The sequence below is a fragment of the Papio anubis genome, chromosome 8 (genome assembly GCF_008728515.1).
Source record: "Papio anubis isolate 15944 chromosome 8, Panubis1.0, whole genome shotgun sequence".
Classification (NCBI taxonomy): domain Eukaryota; kingdom Metazoa; phylum Chordata; class Mammalia; order Primates; family Cercopithecidae; genus Papio; species Papio anubis.
In genome coordinates, this window is record NC_044983.1 from 25,473,502 (window position 1) to 25,496,180 (window position 22,679).

The 22,679-nt window shown below is 47.4% G+C and overlaps 1 protein-coding gene across 6 annotated transcripts in view; it reads left to right on the plus strand.

The window, feature by feature from the left end:
- Window positions 1-22,679, plus strand: part of PTK2B (protein tyrosine kinase 2 beta) — a 135,588-nt gene that overhangs the window by 89,909 nt on the left and 23,000 nt on the right. For all 6 annotated transcript variants that reach the window (XM_003902579.4, XM_031669450.1, XM_003902580.4 and 3 more), the window contains exons 3-17: window positions 4,585-4,763; window positions 5,345-5,432; window positions 6,986-7,065; window positions 14,763-14,825; window positions 15,035-15,089; window positions 15,541-15,681; window positions 16,059-16,133; window positions 16,921-17,022; window positions 18,152-18,269; window positions 18,834-18,873; window positions 19,254-19,300; window positions 20,819-20,869; window positions 21,321-21,418; window positions 22,213-22,297; window positions 22,484-22,584. In XM_003902579.4, coding sequence (XP_003902628.1) covers window positions 4,585-4,763; window positions 5,345-5,432; window positions 6,986-7,065; window positions 14,763-14,825; window positions 15,035-15,089; window positions 15,541-15,681; window positions 16,059-16,133; window positions 16,921-17,022; window positions 18,152-18,269; window positions 18,834-18,873; window positions 19,254-19,300; window positions 20,819-20,869; window positions 21,321-21,418; window positions 22,213-22,297; window positions 22,484-22,584 — 1,323 coding nt within the window. The remainder of the gene's footprint in view (window positions 1-4,584; window positions 4,764-5,344; window positions 5,433-6,985; window positions 7,066-14,762; window positions 14,826-15,034; window positions 15,090-15,540; window positions 15,682-16,058; window positions 16,134-16,920; window positions 17,023-18,151; window positions 18,270-18,833; window positions 18,874-19,253; window positions 19,301-20,818; window positions 20,870-21,320; window positions 21,419-22,212; window positions 22,298-22,483; window positions 22,585-22,679) is intronic.

A 22,679-nucleotide genomic window follows, 5' to 3' on the forward strand; every position in this document is an offset into this window, starting at 1 on the left:
AATTTGGGATTGGCAGAGCAGCAAGAAGATTAGCAGAAAATCATGGAGACAGTAAGCCCCAAAATAAAACATTAATTTTTAAAAATAATTTATAGAAGCAAATTTCTAAAATTTATAAATTTGAAATTTACAAACTACTTAGAAATGAATTTAACAAAAGACCTGCACAATATATATGTGTTGAAAACAATAAAACATTACTAAAAGAAAATAAAGAAGACCTAAATAAATAGAGAGATATACCATGTTCATGTATTACAGGCATCAATGCTGTTAAGATGCCAATTCTGGCCAGGTGCAGTGGCTCATGCCTATAATCCCAACACTTTGCGAAGCCAAGGTGGGAGGATCACTTGAGGTGCAAGGGTTCAAGTCCAGCCTGGTCAACATAGCATGACCCAAACTCTATAAAAATTTCAACATTAAAAGAAATGCCAATTCTCTCCCATTAAGCTATAGATTTAACACAGTCCCACTCATAATGCAGCAGACCTTTTAAAAAGAAAGTGGCCAGCTGATTCTAACATTTATGTGGACATGCAAAGACCTAGCCCAATAATCTAGGGGATGGGGAACAGCAGAAGACTTAACCCTACTTGACTTCAAGATCTCATGTAAAGCTACAGTAATGCAGACAGTGTGGTTGATATTGGTACAGTATAGACAAAGATCAATAGAAAAGAAATGAGAGTTCAGAAATAAACCTGGATGGCCAAATGATTTTTGACAAAAGCAATTCATTTGGGAAAGGAAAGTCAACAACCAATGCTGAACAACCATAGATCTATATTTTTGAAAATGAATACCATATACAAAAATTCACGATAGATCACAAAACTAAAAATTAAAACTATGAAGCTTATAAAAGAAAACATAGAATATCTTCATGGCCTGGAGGCAGGCAAAGATTCCTTAGGATTCAGAAAGCACTAACCATGAAAGAAAATTTTGACAAGTTAGATGCTGTCAGAAGACATAGATTAGGCAATGCAGAATAAGCACACTACAGACCTGGAAAAAATATTCATAAAATACATCGTACAAAATACTTTTATCTAGAATGTATAAAAGTCTCCTACAACTCTCCTACAAATGAGAACACAACAGAACAAATGGGGAAAAGATTCAAACAACCACTTCCCAAAGGAAGGTATATGAATGGCCTATAAACACATGAAAATATGTTCAGTATCATTAGTCATCAGAGAGATGCAAATTAAAAGCACAATGAGACACCACGCACCCACTGAGATGGCTAATATTAAAAAGACTGACACCACCAAATGTTAGTGAAGATGTGGTGTAACAGAAGTCTCATGACACAGGAGAAATATAAAATGGAATAATCCTGACAGCTGCTTATCAAGTCAGACATACATCTATCTTTGATCCAGTAATTCCTCTTCTCAGCATTTATCCACAGGAAATGACAACGTGTATTCACAAAAATACTTGTACATTAATGGTCATAGTAGTTTAATTCACAATAGCCAAAAATTAGAAATAGTCCAGGTGTCCAGAAGCAGAGGACTGAATCAACATATTGTGATTCATTTACAGAGCAGAACATTACCGATCAATAAATAGGAATGAATTTCTGATATATGCAACAACATGATGGATCTCAGACATTATGCTGAGTGGAAAAAGACACAAAAAAAATTGTATGCTAAATGATTTCATGTATATGATGTTCTAGAACAGGCGAAACCAATTGAAAGTGGTGGGGCTAGGGTAAGGTTGCCTGGAGAGGTGGGAGGGAGTGGGCCATGAGGGTGGACTGCGAAGGGATATGGGGGAGTTTTCTGGGGATCTGGAAAGTTCTATACCTTAATTGGTATGTGGGTTACACAGTTATATTCATGTGTCAAAATTGTATAGCTACAATTTATGCATTTTAATATATATAAATTTTACATTTAAATAAGAACTGTAAACAAGTAATAATTGAGTCACAGTTGGGGAGTGAGTGGTGATATCGATGAAGCAAGAAGGCAGAAGGTTGGTAATTGTTGAGGCTGGGTGATGCGTACGTGGGGGTTTATTATACTCTTCTGTTTACTTTGTATATGTTTGAGATTTTTGATCATCAACTGCACAGGGGTTCTAGCCCTGAGGAAATTAGATATTAGCCAAGTAGGTTTCAGCTGGAGCAGGAGAGGACTATAAGTTCAAAAGCACCAGAGGTGGGGGCTCCAGGAGGGACTTGGGAGTGACGTGGGGGCTCTTAGTAATGCATTATTCAGGATGACAGTGGACAGAGCAGGGCAGAAGGTCAGGGACAGGAGAAATGGGTAGAGAGGATGACAAAATGGTTGACTTCACGGGCTGGCACTCCTCCCCCAACCAGATGTCCCTCTCACTGTAGGAGTGCCACTGATCCCAGTCTTCATCCCCTCCAGGGCCTCAATTCTGATTCCTGCACTGGTTAGTTACAACTGTTCACAAGTGCATTCTGTGTCTCCGTTTCCCCATCTATCTCACAGAGCAGTCATCACCCTCTGTGACGGGTATTTTCTTTCCTAAAGGGGAAGGGATTTTTCAGGCTGAGGGTCTTCTAGTTTCACAACTCCCTCCCTGGAGTCCAGAAGGGCTAGCAAGAGGCAGCTGGCCCGAGACACATGGGTGCCCAGGCAAGCAAATAACTGGGCATTCCTTCAAACCAGGATTATCTAAATATTAGCATGACATTTTCCTAGTGGAGAGAGAAATAAATTTATTTCCTTCTGAGAAATATAATATGCCTCCTTTTCATTCCAATTAAGGAACTGATTATAGTTGATTTACCAAATTAGAAACTGTCTTGGGAGGCATGTTAAGAAAATGTAAAATCTAATCAAGTGTTCCTCCTCTTTTTGGTCTGACAGCAACCTATTATGCATTATTCAGTCTTTAGGCTGATGTAGGCTTGGTGGCATGCACATTGCAGACATATCCAACAGAGATAGGTCAGTACTTCAGGTTTTTAAATTTATATCCCATAGGACTCTCAGCTCTGTCAGGAGTGAGTTCAATTCACTAACAATATGTGGAACTACATGAGAAACTTGAGTTAAAATGGCACCAAAGTCCAGGTGTGGTGGCTCATGCCTGGAATCCCAGCACTTTGGGAGGCCAAGGTGGGCAGATCACTTGAGGTCAGAAGTTTGAGACCAGCCTGACCAACATGATAAAACCTCATCTCTACTAAAAATACAAAAATTATCGGCCAGGCGCCGTGGCTCAAGGGCCGGGCGCGGTGGCTCAAGCCTGTAATTCCAGCACTTTGGGAGGCTGAGACGGGCGGATCACGAGGTCAGGAGATCGAGACCATCCTGGCTAACACGGTGAAACCCCGTCTCTACTAAAAAATACAAAAAACTAGCCGGGCGAGGTGGCGGGCGCCTCTAGTCCCAGCTACTCGGAAGGCTGAGGCAGGAGAATGGCGTGAACCCGGGAGGTAGAGCTTGCAGTGAGCTGAGATCCGGCCACTGCACTCCAGCCTGGGCAACAGAGCAAGACTCCGTCTCAAAAAAAAAAAAAAAAAAAAAATTATCCAGGCATGGTGGTGCATACCTGTAGTCCCAGCTACTCAGGAGGATGAGGCAGGAGAATGGCTTGAACCTGGGAGGCGGAGGTTGCAGTGAGCCGAGATCGCATCACTGCACTCCAGCCTGGGTGACAGAGCAAGACTCTATCTCAAGAAAAAAAAAAATGGCACCAAAGTGATTTCAGAACTAGGCAGGGCCTTACAGATGGACTTCCAGGCAGCTGCCCAGTTGGCCCACCTGTTAATCCATATCTGGCTCTAAGCCAGGAAGCTGTGGCATCAGGCTGGGAGATAGGCAGTCTATTAACCTCCGGTTAACAAGAAAGCAGGAACAAGAGGGCACCGGTTTCTTGCCAGCACTCATTTCTTGTGTCCCTGCTCATGTGGGGATTGTGGCACTTAATCCTTCCAAGTGAATCTTGTCCTTATCTTGTCCAGCCTCACCACTCCATGAATCAGCTTGGCCTAGAAGAAATCCTCAGATTCTAGTGTCCCAGGATTCCAAATCCTAGTTTAATTCCGTGGATTGTGGGACCTATATTAGTTTCTCCATCAGCCACACGGGGATGGTAACACCTGCTGCCCTGTGTTGTGTGGATTCAATGAAATCATGTCTACAAAGGGCCTAGCAGTGCCTGTTATAGGAACTCAGTGATACTGGCTGAATTGCAAGCCACTCAGAAGATGCTGTTCACATGGTGGATGCTATTATTAATTGGTAATTGGTAATTTTGGTAATTACTAATTGGTAATTATTAATTGGTTAGATTGTAATGAGGTGCAGAAGCAAATTTCTGGTATTCGTTGCCTCTCTGCATTTTCTCCTTCACTGCTCTCTCAGTTCGTCTATCTCTGCCTCATTTCACCCATTTGTCAATTTATCAGCTAGAGCCCATTGTGTACAAATCTTCCCCTAAGTGCTAGAGAATGAGAGACAAATTGAACATGAAGACAGAATCCCACCCTAGAGAATCACGCTTTTCAGGTCTGTGTGAGAATTGTGGGAGCCCAAAGGAGGGCACCCCTGAGTCGAGCCTCTCTCTTCTCTTCTGCAGGAGATTATCACCTCCATCCTGCTGAGCGGACGGATTGGGCCCAACATCCAGCTGGCTGAGTGCTATGGGCTGAGGTTGAAGCACATGAAGTCCGATGAGATCCACTGGCTGCACCCGCAGATGACGGTGGGTGAGGTGCAGGACAAGTATGAGTGTCTGCACGTGGAAGCCGAGTGGAGGTAGGAGTGGACTCCTGGGCTCTGAAAGTGGGGAGGAGAGGAATTTAGGGTGGGGAGGCCCTGGGAGTTCCTCCCTTAGAGCATTCCCCTGCCTCAGAAACTTCTAGCAAAACCTGAGTGGCATTCTAGGCTTAGTCTTCCTCCAGTATCAAATGCGTGTATTTTCCAAGACCTAACCTGGGCTTCATAGACTATCCCCATCCCAGAGCAGACACCTAAAGATAACCCTAAACAGGATGCTGACAGTGCTAGGGTAGAAGAGAGACAGAAGGGTGGGGCGGATGGAAAGCCCAGGTCCAGGGCTAGCCTATGAACCTAAGAGAAACAGCTGCCATGAAGGAGAAAGGTGGAGAGTCAGGGCTAGCTCTGACCACCTGCCAGTCACCTCCCCGTTTATGGTCCCCTGCCCAACCACGGAGGAGGGAAAGAGCAAAACCAGCCCTGAATGGGTGGCCACGAGACCCATGGGCAGCCCTTCCTTTTGCACTGGGGGATGGACTTGCTTCTGCCCTTGGGGTCTTACTCCTTTCTTCAGACACCAGCTTCTCTGTGTCAACCAGAGCCTGAATGTCCTGTTGCAGGTATGACCTTCAAATCCGCTACTTGCCGGAAGACTTCATGGAGAGCCTGAAGGAGGACAGGACCACGCTGCTTTATTTTTACCAACAGGTAAAAAGTACTTTATCTTCTTGCCCTGAGGCTCCCATTGCACCTTAAATGCCAAGCATGAACCATTCTGTCCTAGGGAGATGGAAAGACAAAGCCCAGATTATGGAGGGCCCAGGCTAGGAAGCTTCTCTTAAAGAAGGTCCTTGGTCTATGGTCAGCGGCTCCAACCCCGCTTCTCTCTCAGTATTTAAGCACTGGCTAAACTGCCCCATGTGCTCCCAACTCCTCTTGGACTTTTCTGGTGGCCCAGGAGACCTGACTAGTGAAGCAGCAAGAGCAGGTCCAAGATGAATCCTGCAGTGCTTACTACACAGCTCTGCAGTCTGTTGTCCACTAATCCGGCTCTGCCATTCACTAATCTGATAGCCCTGGGGGACCTCATTTACTTGCATGAAGCTGTTTCCTCTGCTATAAAATTATTATGGGAATCATAATAATAACACCTACTTTATAGGGTTATTGTAGGAACCAGATGATATCATTGGCTGCTAAATTGACTCTCCAAAGAAAAATTCCATTATGTGTAGCACTTGCCTATTTGTTTGTTTGTTTATTTACTTACTTATTTCAATGGGTTTTTGGGGGGAACGGGTGGTGTTGGTTACATGAACAATTTCTTTAGTGGTGATTTCTGAGATGTTGGTGCACCCATCACCCAAGCAGTGTACACTGTACCCAGTGTGTAGTCTTTTATCCCTCACTCCTCTCTCACCCTTTCCCCTGAGTCCCCAAAGTCCGTTGTATCATTCTTATGCCTTTGCATCATCATGGTTAGCTCCCACTTATGAGTGAGAACATACAATGTTGGTTTTCCATTCTGAAGTTACTTCACTTAGAATAATGGTCTCCAACTCCATCCAGGTTGCTGCAAATGCCGTTATTTCATTCATTTTTATGGCACCTGCCAGTTTCTATGGTGTAAATACCACCCACATACTTGGCCTGTTTCAAGCTACCAATAGGATACCTACTTGCTCACAAAACTTCTGAAAACTTAATAACCGGCTCTCAGGAGCTGTTTTGAGCATCTCAGACTTCCCCGACAGAATGCATATGCAGAGCCAAGCCCAGCACCAGGTGCAGAACAAAGCACAGCATCAACATGAGTGGCCATTGTTGTTTTCTGTCTGGTCCTAGGTCCCTCCAAGATCTCCCTCCTGTTTTGCTAGAGACTGAGCTAGATTTTTCTTGGCCTGTTAATGACATTTATCACTACTTACCAACAGGCCTTTGGATAAATTACTGACTCCTTGCAAAATCTCAGTTTCCTTCTATCCAAAATGGTGGGCAGGGGAGGGAAATCTGAACTTCTTGCCTATGGAGCAGGGAGAGAATGCCTGTAAAAGCATCTCAAAAACCTCACAGCCTCGGCCTGTGGAGGCACAGGCACCTCTTCCCCGTGTGCTCTCCATCCCTGCTCCATGCTTGTTTGTAGTTGGGTGGGTGGCTGTCGGTCAGGGAGGCAGAATGAGGCCCTTCCTCTTCTGAGGTCTCTGTCCTGGGAAGTCAGGGGTGAGGGTGCAAGTCTGATGCTTGACCTTTCTCCCCACCAGCTCCGGAACGACTATATGCAGCGCTACGCCAGCAAGGTCAGCGAGGGCATGGCCCTGCAGCTGGGCTGCCTGGAGCTCAGGTATGTGGCCTTGAGGTCTCTGCTGGGAGGGCACTGTGCTGAGCTCTGGGCCGGCCCGGCCTTTCCCCATGTCCAAGATGGGAAGCAGGACTGAGTGTGTGGGAGCCAGGAAGGGGAGAGGTGGTGACCAGCAGCAGGTGAGGCTCTGAGGGGCTGGGTGTTGGGTCCTTGGGATGGTAGGGGTAGGGGGACCAGCCCCCTCCCTAGTCTCACTCTCCTGGCTTCCGTTGCTACCAGTGCTCTTGCCTGCAGGCTGCTGGCTTCTTCCATCTGTCAACCACCTCTCCTGCTGTTCAAGCAATTCAGCAAATGTTTCTTGAGCACCAGACTAGGATTTGGAGGACATTTGAGCCTAGAGATGTCTATCTGTGTTGTCCGTTGCTGTATCCCCATCTCCAGTAGGCAGTTAATCAATATGTGTGAAATTAGTACATCATCCAGAGAGGCCCTCACGCTTCCATGTTGGGGAGGTGACAGATGTGTATACAATTAATCACAATACAAGGCAGAACGAGGATGGCACCAACTTCCATGTGGGAGCCATCCATCCTGCCTGAGAGCACCAGCAAGAGGGTATCTGAATTGCTCCTGAAAGGAGGAGAAAGATTTCAATCAGCAGAGAACAGGGGTCAGGGGAGATACACTCCAGGGATCAGTGGAAGGAAAAGCATAGACTGGCAAATCGTGAGTTTGGAGGGGTAAGTTGGGGCTGATGGTGGAAGACACCATCCGGACAATGGCAGTCCAATGTTATCATTAGAATGATATTGTTAGAATGACACAATTAGAATGACAGTCTAAAAAATTAGGCCTTATTCTTGGCTGCCAGGGGGTCATTGCCATTCGGGACTGAGGAGGGTGATGTGACTGACCTGTGCTCTAGCCCTGTCTTGACCAGGGCAGTGCCATTGAGTTTCACCATCCCCCAACTTTTCACCTTCTCCTTCCCTTCTCTCTACCCCTTCTCTGTCTTAGAGCAGTGGTTTTAACATCTGCTTGCAAATCATAATCACCTGGGAGCTTAATAAACTGGAGGCATCCTGGCCCTACCCTTGGGAGATTTGATTTGGCAGGCCTGGGTGGGACCTTATCCTAGGCATTTTCGACCAGCCCCCTAGGTGACTTGAATACCATTAGTCATATGGGTTGATGGAAGGACTTTCAGGATGACTGCCAGGGAAATCGCTGGCCAAGGATTACTTCCTGTTTTCTAGAACTGCATTTCCGGAGCCTTATCTATGACCTCATGGTTAATAGAGAGTAGAACTCTGCTGCCACTTCTACAGAACGGGGGTCACTGGGGAGTTCTGGCTCCGTTGTTAGTCTCAGTCAAAGAGAATGCTCTGGGGTCCTCTGGTGGGGGCAGTGGGGTGGCAAAGGGAGAGTCCCACTTTGATTTCAGCATCTGAGGCTGTTGGCATTAGTGACAGAATAGGTCAAGGGCAGCTTCGAGGGCTTCACATTTGGTGACTTTGTCTCAAGAAGCAAGGGAGCATTTGAGTCTTCTGCACAGAGGAGGCCTGCCATCCCTGAAGCTGCTTAGAAGGCATCCTAGCTCGCTGCCGTTAATAATAATCTTGGGAGCTCAGTGCTGGCAGACCAGGGACAGTCTGCAAAGTTTATTTTATTATCTATGCCTTTTATCCCTTCTCAGACTTCTCGGCTCCTGTGACCTGCATTACATCCTCCTATACAGTCTCATCTTCCCCTATAAAATTAGAAAAGTCGAAAAAGCTTATCTTTACCTTTTTATTTATGGATCTAGTGTCACTTTGAGACAGGATGCTAGTGTCACTTTGAGACATCTATCACTTGTCACCTGTCAAGCAGTCATCACTTAGTTGTAAAACAGCATCACAAAGACCCATTAACATTCTATTTTATTTTATTATATCCTCCAATCATCCCCAGACTATTACTGGTGGTGGCCTAAGCTCCAGGCACTGCACTGATGTTTTGGAGGACAGGGCGAGGCATCCGACATGACTCCTGTAGGTAGTATTGTCAAGAGTGTGACTGCTGATATCTGCTAGAACCAATGCAGGATGATTCTAAAAGCCATGCTTGTTTTGTGCAAGAGACGTATTGTTTCACATCTCCTGAGTGTGAGGAACAGAGTCGGAGAGATGTTCCTATTCTTACTGGTTGACCATTGAAATGTGGGGTATATGATATTAGGGAGAGAATATGGAAAACACCTATTTTGTAAACGGAATAGAAGATTTGCAGGTCTAATAATTTTTAAAGTTGAATGCAGTTATTTGTTATGATGAGCCATTTTAAAGTCAAGTTAGAACTATTTCTCACCCAGAGAGAATTGGACACATTTCAGAAAATCAGGCCATTAGGCAGAATTTTCTACGGCTGTGGCTCTTGCCTAAAATTGTCCCAGAGTGTGGGGCTACCTACAAATCATGGGCAATAATCCCGTGTCCTATTAACATCATTGATTATGCCACCTGCCTATAGATATACAGCATCTCCAGGAAAAAAAAATTGTATTATTTCCTAGCTTATAAAAGAGGTATGATGTATGCCTGGATACGAGATTAGTGAAATGAATCCTCCATGGAGTCCTGTGTTTCCTGAGTTATTCTGGGCAAGTTGATTACCCTCTTTCTGCCTGGATTCCTTCATCTGTAAAATAGGAATGATAATAGTAACATTATAGTAACATTGTGTTACTATAAAACATGTTATGTTATCATATAACATTTGTTATACTATATAACATAGAACAATGTTATGTTACTATATAACATATATGTGTTGCTATGTAACATATATATGCTACTATATAACATATATGCTACTATATAATATGTATGTTATGTTACTATTGTATAGTATTGCATAGTATACTATAGTATAGTATTGTATAGTATTGCATACTATACAATAGTAACATAACAAACCTGCAAGGTTGTTATGAATAATAAATGAGTTAATGTATTTAAAGTAATTAGAGCAATGGCAGGGACCAAAGTATTCAATAATTATTTATTTTATTTTACTTACTTTTTTCTCTTTACCCTTCCTTCATTTATTTATTTTGAATAGGCTTTGTTCTTTAGAGAAGTTACAGGTTCACAGCAAAATTGAGCAGAAGGTACAGAGTTCCTATATACCCTCTTCCCCACACATGCACAGCCTCCCCTACTATCGACATTCTCCATCAGAGTTCCCCACCAAAGTGGTGCATTTGTTACAATTGATGAGCCTACACTGACACATCATTATTACCTAAAACCTGTAGTTTACATTAGGGTTCACTCTTGGTATTGTATGTTCTATGGGTTGGCTAAATGAATAATGACCTATATCCACCATTATAGTATTGCACACAGTAGTTTCACTGCCCTGAAATTTCTCCATACTCCACCTATCCATCCCTTCTTCCCTCTAACCCTGGCAACCATTGATCATTTTATCGTTGCCATAATTTTGCCTTTTCCAGAATCTCTTTTAGCGGGAATGATGCCTAGTTAATTTTATTCATTTATTGGAGGTGCTTTATAAATGCCAAATGTTTGATCTAAATAATGCCTCTAAATGAAAGTTTGAAATTCAGGGCCTCTATGCTAGAAATCAGTACCTGCCCAGTTTGAGGAACCAAATAACTTCTCCCCCTTGACCTGAGATACCTAGGACTATTGTCCACCCCCAGGAGAGCCCTAAAACAACAACAACAACAACAACAACACAGAGTGAATGTTTAACCCCAGATTAATTAAGTAACTGATAATAAATAAAGATTAGAGAAACAACAGACAGCTTGCTTTGCATCAAAAGGTATCTTGGTTTGTAGTTAATTTCTATTGATGTTTAGAAGAAAAAAAGAAACCAACTGGGTTTGATTTGGTTGTTTCCTTATTTTCTGCTGTCCTTACCTGGGTATCAGTCATAGGCCTGTATCTGATTATAGACTCCACCGCTGTCCACCTGGTGTTAGCTACTCAAAATTGCAGTCTTGAGCTGGAAGGACCAGTCAGGCACTAGAGGGCACTCCGGGTAGGCACGGCCTCACTGAGTGATGGCAGTTCAGGCATATTTGGGAGACCTGGGTGCCCCTGGAGAGCAGCTGAGATGGGACTCAGCACAGAAGATTGGGAAGCTACCTTGCTGGGGAGAGCAGCGTCTCCCTTGAGTGATGGTTACTAGTTCTACCAGACGTTCCCAAGATGTTCAGTTGCTACAAATGTTAGAAACACCCAGATTGTGGCACATCTGAGTGATTGGACACTTTTGTCAATGGTGACTATGTAAATGATCTTCTATGCCTGAGAGAAGGGCCATCTGGGACACAGGGAGTGGGCTAAGCAAGCTGGATTCAGGAGTTTGGGGCGACCTCGATGTGCTAGCTGAGCTTCCTTTATCCTAATGAAACATTTTTCCATTCAATACCACCTTGATCATGCTAAAATGTTGTGGTTTTTTTTATGTGCCTTAATTGCTCAGTGTTAATTTCAAAATGTGTTTACGCTTTCATTTAGCTAACCCTGTTTTTAAAAATGTAATATTTAAATATCCCAGTCTTCCAGATTCTTTCTTCACAAGTCTCAAAGTTCATTTATTCATTCAACAACAGATCGTAAGCCTGGAGTGGCTTTAGGAAACCACTCTTCTTTGTGGCTGGGAAGCAGATCTCACCCCATGAGTGGGCAATGCATCCCTCCTGCCTGGCACAGTCTTCTCATTTCCCTTTCCAGCCTAGTAAACTCTTCTATCTTCTGGCACCTTTAGAAAACGTACTGAGCCCATGTTACCTGCCTGTCCTCTACATACACAGGAAACCTCAGCGTGAGCCTATGAGGTGTCAATTACAAGCAGTGTGACCATCTGCTCTTCTCATCAAGCCAGCCTAAGGGTCTCTTCATCTTGAAGCCTTTTCTGCCCCATCCTGACCTCCTCCATCCTCCTTTGCAATACCACTGTACTTGCGCAGAGCTCTGTGAGGCAATGACATGTCCCCGTGCACCAGATTGTGAAATTCTATCAAATCCTTAGAGTCAGAATGGGTGCTGCCTTTGCCTGGCACATAAGAGCTCAATACATAGTTGAATAAATGGATAACTCTGAAAGAACTGAAATCTTCTTCCTCAGTGGACCTTTGCCAACATTTATTCTGTTAGAATCAAATAGCTGTGTACAGCAAGCCAATGTGTTCAGTTACCTAGGTGTATATTTTATGGCTCACTCAACCCAGGGGAACTACAGATGACCAAGCTACCTATAATCACCCTGAGGTTTCTTATTACTGTGGAGGTCGAGCAGGTAACACTGGCTTGAAACGTTTTCTAAAGCTGCCATGGTCAATTGTATGGAATTTGGGGATCTTAACTGCAGGCACTCTTCAAGTGGGAGGAGGAAGAGGAGGAGGAGCTTCCATCCAGGGGAGAATTCTGGGTAGGCTTCTCATGTCCTATACCTCAGAGACCCCCAACCTTTTGGGCACCAGGGACCAGTTTCGTGGAAGACAGTTTTTCCATGGACTGGGGTTGGGGTGGGGGATGGTTTCGGGATGATTCAAGCACATTATATTTATTGTGTACTTTATTTCTATTATTATTACATTGTAATATATAATAAAATAAATGTACAACTCACCATAATGTAGAATCAGTGCGAGCCCTAAGCTTGTTTTCCTGCAACTAGACGGTCCATCTGGATGTGATAGGAGGCAGTGACAGATCACTGAGCATTGGATTCTCATAAGGAGCGTGAAACCTAGATCCCTTTCATACATGGTTCACAATAGGGTTCACACTCCTATGAGAATCTAATGTCGCCACTGATCTGACAGGAGATGGAACTCAGGCAATATAGCAAGTGATGGGGGACAGCTGTAAATACAGATGAAACGTCGGTCACTCACCCACTGCTCACATCCTGCTCTGCAGCCAGACAGGCCACGGACCAGTACCGGTCCATGGCCCCGGGGGGTTGGGGACCTTCACTACATCTGAATGTCATTCCTATCTGCCAGTCTTCTGGTTTCCAATTCTGCACATCTGCCCTTAGCAAGAACATCCCATCTCAGGCACCACTGCTTACCTCCCTCTGTCAGATACCCAGTACAGAGAAGTAAGGGTAGGGAAGGACCCATCTTCTTAGTTTTCTAAGTTCTTTTCTTGGATCAAATTCCCAGGGTTTTCTAGCCTTACTACTAGTGACATTTGGGGCTGGATGCTTCTTTGTTAGGGGGCGTTGGGGGTTGGCTTCCTGTGCATTGAAGGATGTTTAGCAGTATCCCTGGTCTCTACCCACTTGAGGCTGGTAGCACTACCAGCCCCCTACTCCAACTAGGTATGATAACCAGAACTATCTCCAGACATTGCCCAGTGTCTCAGGCTAGGGCACAGAGTGCAAAATTGGGACCATATTTCTTAAGAGGTAACTACTTATTTTGCTTGACAATATATTCAAAGACACCATTTATTAAAAATTGTTAAGGATATAGCATTTTATGTTTTACATTTTTATTGGGTATTTCCTCTATGATTTCATGCCTTGAGTGTCTTCTTTTCCATTTTTTTGAGACAGAGTTTCACTCCTATGCTGGAGTGCAATGGCGCAATCTTGGCTCACTGCAACCTCCACCTCCTGGGTTCAAGTGATTCTCCTGCAGCCTCCCGAGTAGCTAGGACTACAGGCATGCGCCACCACACCCAGCTAATTTTTGTGTTTTTAGTAGAGACAAGGTTTCACCATGTTGGCCAGGATGGTCTCAATCTCTTGACCTTGTGATCCGCCTGCCTTGGCCTCTTTAAGTGCTGGGATTACAGTCGTGAGCCACCACGCCTGACCTAACCTTCCTATTTTCTAAACACAGTGAACTGTCTAAAAGTCATTGCTTTTGAATCATAAATTACTTCCCTCACCCTGCTTATAGTATTAGTTGCACAAAAGTTTTACCAGATATTTATAAGGATGCCTGAATTAAAGGAACACTGAATGACTTTAATATAAGATCAGGAGTAGGATAATGTCTGCAGCAGTCAATGAAATTACTAGACACAGTGACCCAGACAGGCAAGGGAGGCTGGCACATGTGAGGACATTAGCTATTTGGTCTCAGCTTAAGCCACAATTACATAAAAGTATTTATCAAAGCATACATTTTTAGGGGAAATGAGACTTAAAGAATATGAGTAAAGTATAATAGCTGTCTCCTCTGGTTAGACTATGAATAATTTTATTTTCTTCTTCTATAAGTCCTCAAGTTTGTATATATACAGTGCTACATTTAGCAAGTATCTAAATGAACACACAAACATACACACATATAATATCTCAGAGATAGCAAATAAGTGAAAAGGAAATCACAAGAGTCCCCCAGGACCTGCAGGTAAAGGTCGGTGTTCCTAGGCTGATCATTCAAGCCTTGGCTGCCTTGGGCCTTTGTTCTGAGAGGCCACAGATAGAGCCACCATCTTCCTCCTCAGCCCAGTATCTGCCCATTCCTAGCGTGAGTTTCCTAGGATCCAAGGCTGGAGTCTTTTCTTGGAATGAAATTTGTGGGGGTTTCCTTTTCCTCACAGGTCAAAATACTAAATTTTATGACTTTCCTAACTTCCTTTCTCCTGGTGATTCCCATATATGGCAGGGGAAGGGGGCTTCTAGTGGCCTGAGGTGCCCTGGGTCTGACTCCCTCATTCTCCAGCCTTCAGCCCCCCCTCCACCACCTCTTTCTCCAGGCGGTTCTTCAAGGATATGCCCCACAATGCCCTTGACAAGAAGTCCAACTTCGAGCTCCTAGAGTAAGTTCTGGGGTCGCCCACCTCCCCTCCCTTCCTGTCCTTCCATGCGTACTTTTCCTCCTCACCCTCTCCTCCACCCCTCCCCAGACCAGAGCCCCACAGGGCCCGTCTCCAGGTCCCAAAGCCTTCTCACCTCTTCCTGATTGGCCCGCAGTCCTGGGATGGGGGTCAGGGGGAGTCACATGCTGCCTTTTTCTTCCTTTTTGCAGAAAGGAAGTGGGGCTGGACTTGTTTTTCCCAAAGCAGATGCAGGAGAACTTAAAGGTGAGGAAACCAATGGGCGAGGACCTCTTTGTGCTGATTCCCAAGACTAGAGTGGAAGGGATGAGACTGGGGATACTCAGAGAAGCCAGGGCATCTGCATGGCCTTGGGCATTTGGACACAGGACTATTAAATGCACCCAGGGGTCCTCTCTGGGGCTGGGGATCCAACTGTGACATGCCTGGGCTCCCGCTCCGCATCCAGGCCTGATCAGCTCTCTGGCCCCAGTACTGGGAAGCTACCCCTTGCCCCCTCCACTTCCTTCGTAGGGGTATGGGGAGTCTCCCTTGAGACAATGGGTGTGTGTTTTAGGTCATAGATCACAGCTGCTTTGGGGGCAAAGGCGCTGGGAATCATTTTCGAGCAGCGGGCAGTCTCTCAGTGAGACCCTAAGGGAAGGAGTGAGACCTGGGAGGAGTGGGCCTTGCTCACACTGCCCATCCCCTCCCCCAGCCCAAACAGTTCCGGAAGATGATCCAGCAGACCTTCCAGCAGTACGCCTCGCTCAGGGAGGAGGAGTGCGTCATGAAGTTCTTCAACACTCTCGCAGGCTTCGCCAACATTGACCAGGAGACCTACCGCTGTGAACTCATTGTAATGGCAGGCTCTCTTGAGCCTCTCCCTGACCTGGATCCCAGGCCTCTCGGGAAAGGGGGCCAGGAGGGGGCAGGGAGATGCTGCAGTTGCTGCAGATTCTCAGGCAGCAGAGCCTCGCTGACCTGCTGACAGTGGAAGTCACGAGCATCCCCTTGCCTGAAGCAGGCACTGAAATTTTGGCCTCCAGATCTGGGAGGTGGGCAGGACAGGAAAGGTGTCAGGAGGGAAACATCCATATGGCCAGGGTTTCGGCGGGAAAGAGCTGGAGACCCAGGAAACAGTGGCCTGTGTCTAGCTTAGGGAGCTTTTCTTCAAGTTTCTGAAGAATGGGGAGGGCAGCTCTGGGACAACAGTCCCCTCTCCTTTTATTCCAGCAAGGATGGAACATTACTGTGGACCTGGTCATTGGCCCTAAAGGGATCCGCCAGCTGACCAGTCAGGACGCAAAGGTAGAAAGACTGGGGGGTTGCCCCACCCAGCCCCAAGTCGGGAGGCCTTCCCCTCTCTGCTGCCTCCTGCCCTGTCTGCCCCTTCAGCTCTTCTTGCCCCAGTTGCTGAGAGCAGAGTCCTTTCTAAAGCCATGCCCTGGCGTGAGCAGCAGTGGAGAGCGTTTGGAGATGGCATCGTGGGGCAGATGGCCGTTTACATCCCTGTGACTGTCATCTACACAGAGGTGGTGGGAGGGGAGACAGGGCCGCTATGATTACTGGCAGAGCTCAGCAGTCTTGCCCTTTCAGCAACAATATGAGACATGATTCCCTTGGAAGCCAGGGGACCTGAGTCCAGTCCTGGCTCCACTGCCAGCTTGGCACATGACCTTGAGCAAGTCCTGGCTTTCTCTAGACCTCATTTTCTCCTTGGCATAGGGAGGGGCTTGGTCTAGATCAAGCTTGTGGTCCCAGAACAGCTTTGAATGCAGACCAACACAAATTTGTAAACTTTCTTAAAACATGATAGGATTTTTTTGTGCGATTTTTTTTTTACACTCATCAAGTAGTGTTAGTGTATTTTATGTGTGGCCCAAGACAATTCTTCTTCCAGTGTGACCCAGGGAAGCCAAAAGATTGGACACCTCTGAACTAGAGGATCCGTCTAGCCTTAATAGTCTTTGATTCTCTCTTCATCTCCCAGAGAAACTCCCAGTTCCTCCTCACCCCAGCTCCCCTATACTGACCAATCTGCATGGCCCAGTCCTGGTAGTGGGATGTTCTGAAGCTCCCCCTTCTTTTCCCGCAGCCCACCTGCCTGGCCGAGTTCAAGCAGATCAGGTCCATCAGGTGCCTGCCACTGGAGGAGGGCCAGGCGGTACTGCAGCTGGGCATTGAAGGTGCCCCCCAGGTGAGTGTCTCTGGGCACCTGGCAGCTCTGCAGGGGATATAATGGCAAGTAGGGAGCTCTTGCTCAGACCAAAAGTCCATGGCACGCAGGAGGCCAGGAGCTTCCTGGCTTTGGGGATTGTGTTAAGAAAACTGCACCAAGTTCTTAGACAAAAGGTACCAGGATGATGATAAATTGTAGGAAAATTCGGGAAACAATTTGTTTAATGTCAGGAAAGAAATTGGGAAGGTTTTCAGGTAGAGGAATGTTCAAGGTGAGCAGAAATCAGGTATAAATCACAGGCCTAAGTTTTACGAAGGGAACAATGATGTGGACATCAAGACCTCAAAAACACGGGGTTTTTTTGTTGTTTTGCTTTGCTTTGTTTTGTTTTGTTTTGTGGTAAAACACCCAGAGAGACCTCAGGCCGCAGAGTGTTCATCTCTCTCTCCTTTCACCCATCTGTGCCCTGCCCCATTACCTCCCCTTCTTCCTTCCTTCCTTCCTTCCTTCCTTCCTTCCTTCCTTTCCTCTCCTTTCCTTTCCTTTTCTTTCCTTTCTTGACAAAGTCTTACTCTGTCGCCCAGGCCAGAGTGCAGTGGTACAATCTCAACTCACTGTAACCTCCACCTCCTGAGTTCAGCAGATTCTCCTGCCTCAGCCTCCTGAGTAGCTAGGACTGCAGATGCATGCCACAAGACCCAACTAATTTTTTTACTTTTAGTAGACACAGGGTTTCACCATGTTGGCCAGGCTGGTCTCAAGCTCCTGACCTCAGGTGATCTGCCTGCCTCAGCCTTCTAAAGTGCTGGGATTATAGGTGTGAGCCACTGCGCCCAGCCCCCTCTTCCATTTTCTCAGTTTCTGCTTCTATTTATTGAGCACCGACTAGATACCAGGCATTGTGCTGTGTGCTCAGAGGCCAAAATAAGTGAGGCCTGGGACTGGCCTTTGGAGAGCATGGGCGTACAGGTGAAAGGGGTGACAGAATGTAGTCTGGACTCCAGGGTAGGGCCCCAGGAGAGGTGCAGACAACATTGGCATCCAGGCAAGGGTTGTGGCAGGGGTCCTGCCATCTGTTCGCCAGCCCTGGGGGTGGTCTCTAGCCAACGCTCTGGGGTTTCACCCTTGGCCGGTCTCTGCTCCTCAGGCCTTGTCCATCAAAACTTCGTCCCTGGCAGAGGCTGAGAACATGGCTGACCTCATAGATGGCTACTGCCGGCTGCAGGGGGAGCACCAAGGCTCTCTCATCATCCATCCTAGGAAAGGTGGGTTCCATTTAAAGGTAAAGTGGCTGGACCACGGGTGGCAGCACACCCGAGTCCCCAGAGGCAGAGTGGCAGAAGCTAAGTGGCTGATGGATAAGTGAATGAGGAGGCTTTCCCCACAGCCCAGCAGGAAGCTTCCAGTGGGCCCATCTTGGGCTTTAAGCCCTGGCTGGTCCACCTACCCACAGCCCTGCTAGTCAACGTCCACAGAGAGGCACCTTCTGGAGGAGAAGCGTTTTAGCCCAGCAAGCTCAAAGCCATCGCTAGAGCAAGGCTGGTCCCGCCTGTGTGTGTCTCCATCTTGGGTCTTAGGTCTTGGGTCTTGGGTCTTCCTTAATCAGGAAGCAGGGGTCCCAGCTGGAGCAGGCGAAATCTGGCCTGAGGCAGCCTCCAAGGAGGATTCCAGTTCTGGCCCAAGGCCTCCCTCGCTCCCAGGCTGGAAGAGAATGGAATTAGGGGCTGGGGTGGGAGGAGAGTCCCTTTTAGGAATAGTGAGGAGGTCAGTCACCCACTTAGGCCCCTGTGTCCCCAGCTCCAACCTCCTCCTTCTTCCTCTCTTCCTAGATGGCGAGAAGCGGAACAGCCTGCCCCAGATCCCCATGCTGTGAGTACGGTGGGGTGCAGAGGACGGGGCCCTGAGCTTAGCCTATGCTACTGAGAGGAAGAAGAAGAAACTGGGAGTCCCCACCTCCATAGTTTCTGGTTTTCAGGCCCAGGAGAACCCTGAAAAAAGATGATCTTTCCCTCCCAGTAAATACCTGCAGGAATATTTCTTTGCCTTCAGGCCACCTGGTGTTGTCCTGGGGGGTTGCTGCTGTCCCCCAACTCCAGCCCCTGGCAGCCTTGGCTGTGCTCCCAGGTCATTGCTAATCTGGACAGACTACTTCTCCCCAGGGGGCAGGAGGAGAGGGCGGGCTGAGGCTACCCAGGGGAGCATTACTGGACTCTGAGCTCACCTGGCTTCTGCCCTCTCACCTCCTACAGAAACCTGGAGGCCCGGCGGTCCCACTTCTCAGAGAGCTGCAGCATAGGTGAGCTGCCTGCTGCATCCTCCACCTGCTCCAGTTGCCTCCCGTCTGCTTGCTCCCCGCTGCCTGCTCTCATGACATTGCCGAGGGTGTCCTCCAAGTTACAGGAAAACGATCCTCCCCCGTAACTTCTCAATGATGGCTTTAAAATATCATGAATTGTGGCTGGGTGCAGTGGCTCACGCCTGTAATCCCAGCACTTTGGGAGGCCAAGGTGGGTGGAGCATGATGTCAAGAAATTGAGACCATCCTGACCAACATGGTGACACCCCATCTCTACTAAATATACAAAAATTGGATGGGCATGGTGGCATGTGCCTGTAGTCCCAGCTACTTGGGCGACTGAGACAGGAAAATAGCTTGAACCCAGGAGGCGGAGGTTGCTGTGAGCTGAGATCGCACCTCTGCACTCCAGCGTGTCAACCCAGCAAGATTACATCTCAAAAAAAAAAAAAAAAAAAAAAACATGAATAGTAATCACTAGTGTATATTGAGTACTTAGTACATGACACCATGTTTATCTTAGGCAGCTTGGCCTGCCATAACAAAGTACCATAGACTGCGTGGCTTAAAACCAGATACTTTATTGCTCACAGTTCTAGAGGCTGGAAGTCCAAGATCAAGGTGCTGGCTGAGTCTGCATCTGGTGAGGGCTTTAATCCTTGTTTGCAGATAACTGTCCTTTCACTGTGGGCTCACATGATGAAGAGAGAGTTCTGGCCTCTCTTCTTCTGCTTATAAGGGCACGGATCCCATTATGCAGGCCCCACACTCAGGACTGCACCGCCTCCCAAAGGCCCCATCTCCTAATCCCATCGCATTGGGAGTTAGGGCTTCAACAAAGGAATTTGGGAGGTACACAAACATCTAGTCCTTAGTGGTATTAAACATGCAACAGGTATTATTTGATTCAATCTTTACAGCATCCCCCAGTATTCATTTCATAGTAGGGGAAACTGAGATTAAGGGAGATTAACCAACTTGCCCTAAATAATGCAAGTTGGGAAGCAGACAGCAGGGAGTTCAGCCAAGGTGCCCTGGGCTCTGTGGCCACTCTAAAACCTGGGTTGGTGGCCGGGCGCGGTGGCTCAAGCCTGTAATCCCAGCACTTAGGCCGTGACGGCTGATCACGCAGGTCAGGAGATCGTGACCATCCTGGCTAACATGGTGAAACCCTGCCTCTACTAAAAAATGGTTGGGGCACTAGCCAGGCATGGTGGTGCATGCAGTCCCAGCCACCGAGGCCGAGGCAGGAGAACATGCGGAACTCCAGGAGGCGGAGCTTGCAGTGAGCTGGCATGGTGCCACTGCACTCAGCCTGGTGATAGAGGGAGACTCCTGCCTCAAAAAAAAAAAAAAAAAAAAAAAAAAAAACTCTGCTGGGGGTTTTGGGACCTGCCTGGCTTTTCCTCCTATCCCCTTGGTCTCCTCTGGTCTCTACTGGGGAGCCTCACACCTGATTCCTGGCGGTGCCCACCGAGGGCATCTTGTCCACGTCTGTGCTTCTTCCTGTCATTCCAGAGTCAGACATCTACGCAGAGATTCCCGACGAAACCCTGCGAAGGCCTGGAGGTAGGTTCTCAACCCCGCCACAGCGACTGCAGTCAAGACCCTGTGAAATGACACGGCAAGGACTCTGGTGACACCACAGGGAATGTTCTTTTCCTCGTTTATCCTCCCTTCGTGCTAGGCTTAGACAGTGGCAAACCTGAGATGCCATGGATTTGAAAGCTGAGATGTTTTTTTTTCTCCCTATACTGATTGCCCTTTCGTGTGCCCATGGAGCTGCGTGGGGATTCTAATAACTTGGACCTGGGACCCAGCCTTCAGAGGGAGCAGGGGGATGGCTCTTCCCTGAGACAGTGGAACATTCTAGACCCCCATTTCCCCAGCCCAGCCCCTGGATCTTGGCTGAGGTGTTACAGATCTGGTGACGCCTGCCTTTGGAGCCTGCAGACACTCAGGTTCCTTGCGGGGCACCACTGATCTCTGTGATCTGCGACTGTTTTCTCCGTCTGTGCAGGTTCACAGTATGGCATTGCCCGTGAAGATGTGGTCCTGAATCGTATTCTTGGGGAAGGCTTTTTTGGGGAGGTCTATGAAGGTGTCTACACAAATCACGTGAGTTCCAGGATCTTCCCTGACACTCCTTTTCCATGTGTCGGTAGGGTGAGACAGAGCTTGAATCTGAGCAGGTTGGAGTTGGCACAGCTTTCATCCACTTAGGGCCCCTTGTCTCTAAGGGCCCCTTGTCCACTGGGCATGATGGTATTTATTAAATACTCAAAGAATGATGGAGTCAAGAGTCATGTTCAAGAAGGGTAGCAAAATACCAGGGATGGAGATACAGGGAGAACCTGGAGAAGGGTCACTGATTCTTGGTGGGAGAATACAAAGGGGGCGGCAGGATAAAGACAGTTCTGAGAAAAGGCGAGGCAGGATCTGGAGCTAGTGTCAAGGCCAGTGACGGGGGAGGGCAAGGCTGACCACTGTGGTCACGATTCTAGCAGGCCCAGGGGAAAAAAGAAAGAGGCATCAAGAATGTAAAATCCAACGATAAAGACAGAGAAAGAAAAAGGCCCAGCCTCCATGCCTGATAATTGCCTGCAGGTGCCTCTGGCTTTGGGCAGGTCACACGGCCCCTCAGTCTCAGTGTCCTCATCTGGATGGATGAGTCAAGAGCGGCTTGACTCATCTGACCACTAAAGCCCTTTTCAGTTCTAACAGACCCTGATCAAGAAGAAGGGGAGTGGGGAAGGAGAGGAGAGGAAGACAAAGGGGAGAAGAAGAGAGACATAGGAGAAAAGGACCTTGGCTGGTGGCAAAGTCTGCAGGAGGCCATGGGGAGGCCAGGAGGGAACATTCTGCTGAGCGCTGGGCTGGACCAAGGGGTCCTGAACACACTCTTGTTACAGAAAGGGGAGAAAATCAACGTAGCTGTCAAGACCTGCAAGAAAGACTGCACTCTGGACAACAAGGAGAAGTTCATGAGCGAGGCAGGTAGGGACCCCTGAGACCAACCAGGCCTCCAAGATGGGAGGGGCTTGGACCTGGGAAGGGAGGGGTGAGCAGTGCAGGGACCATGTTGGAGGAGGGGTCCCCGTTCCCCTTGCTGGAAGAGCAAAGGCCTTTTCTGAATTGGACCTTTGAGCCGCCCCGCCCGTCCGTCTTGCCTCCCGACTGCAGTGATCATGAAGAACCTCGACCACCCGCACATCGTGAGGCTGATCGGCATCATTGAAGAGGAGCCCACCTGGATCATCATGGAATTGTATCCCTACGGGGAGGTGAGCTGGAGGTGGTAGAAGAGGGTGGTAGGAGGTGACCCCTGAGCTGCAGCACTGGGGGGCATTCAGACCATAGCCCATTCCTCCCAGCTTCC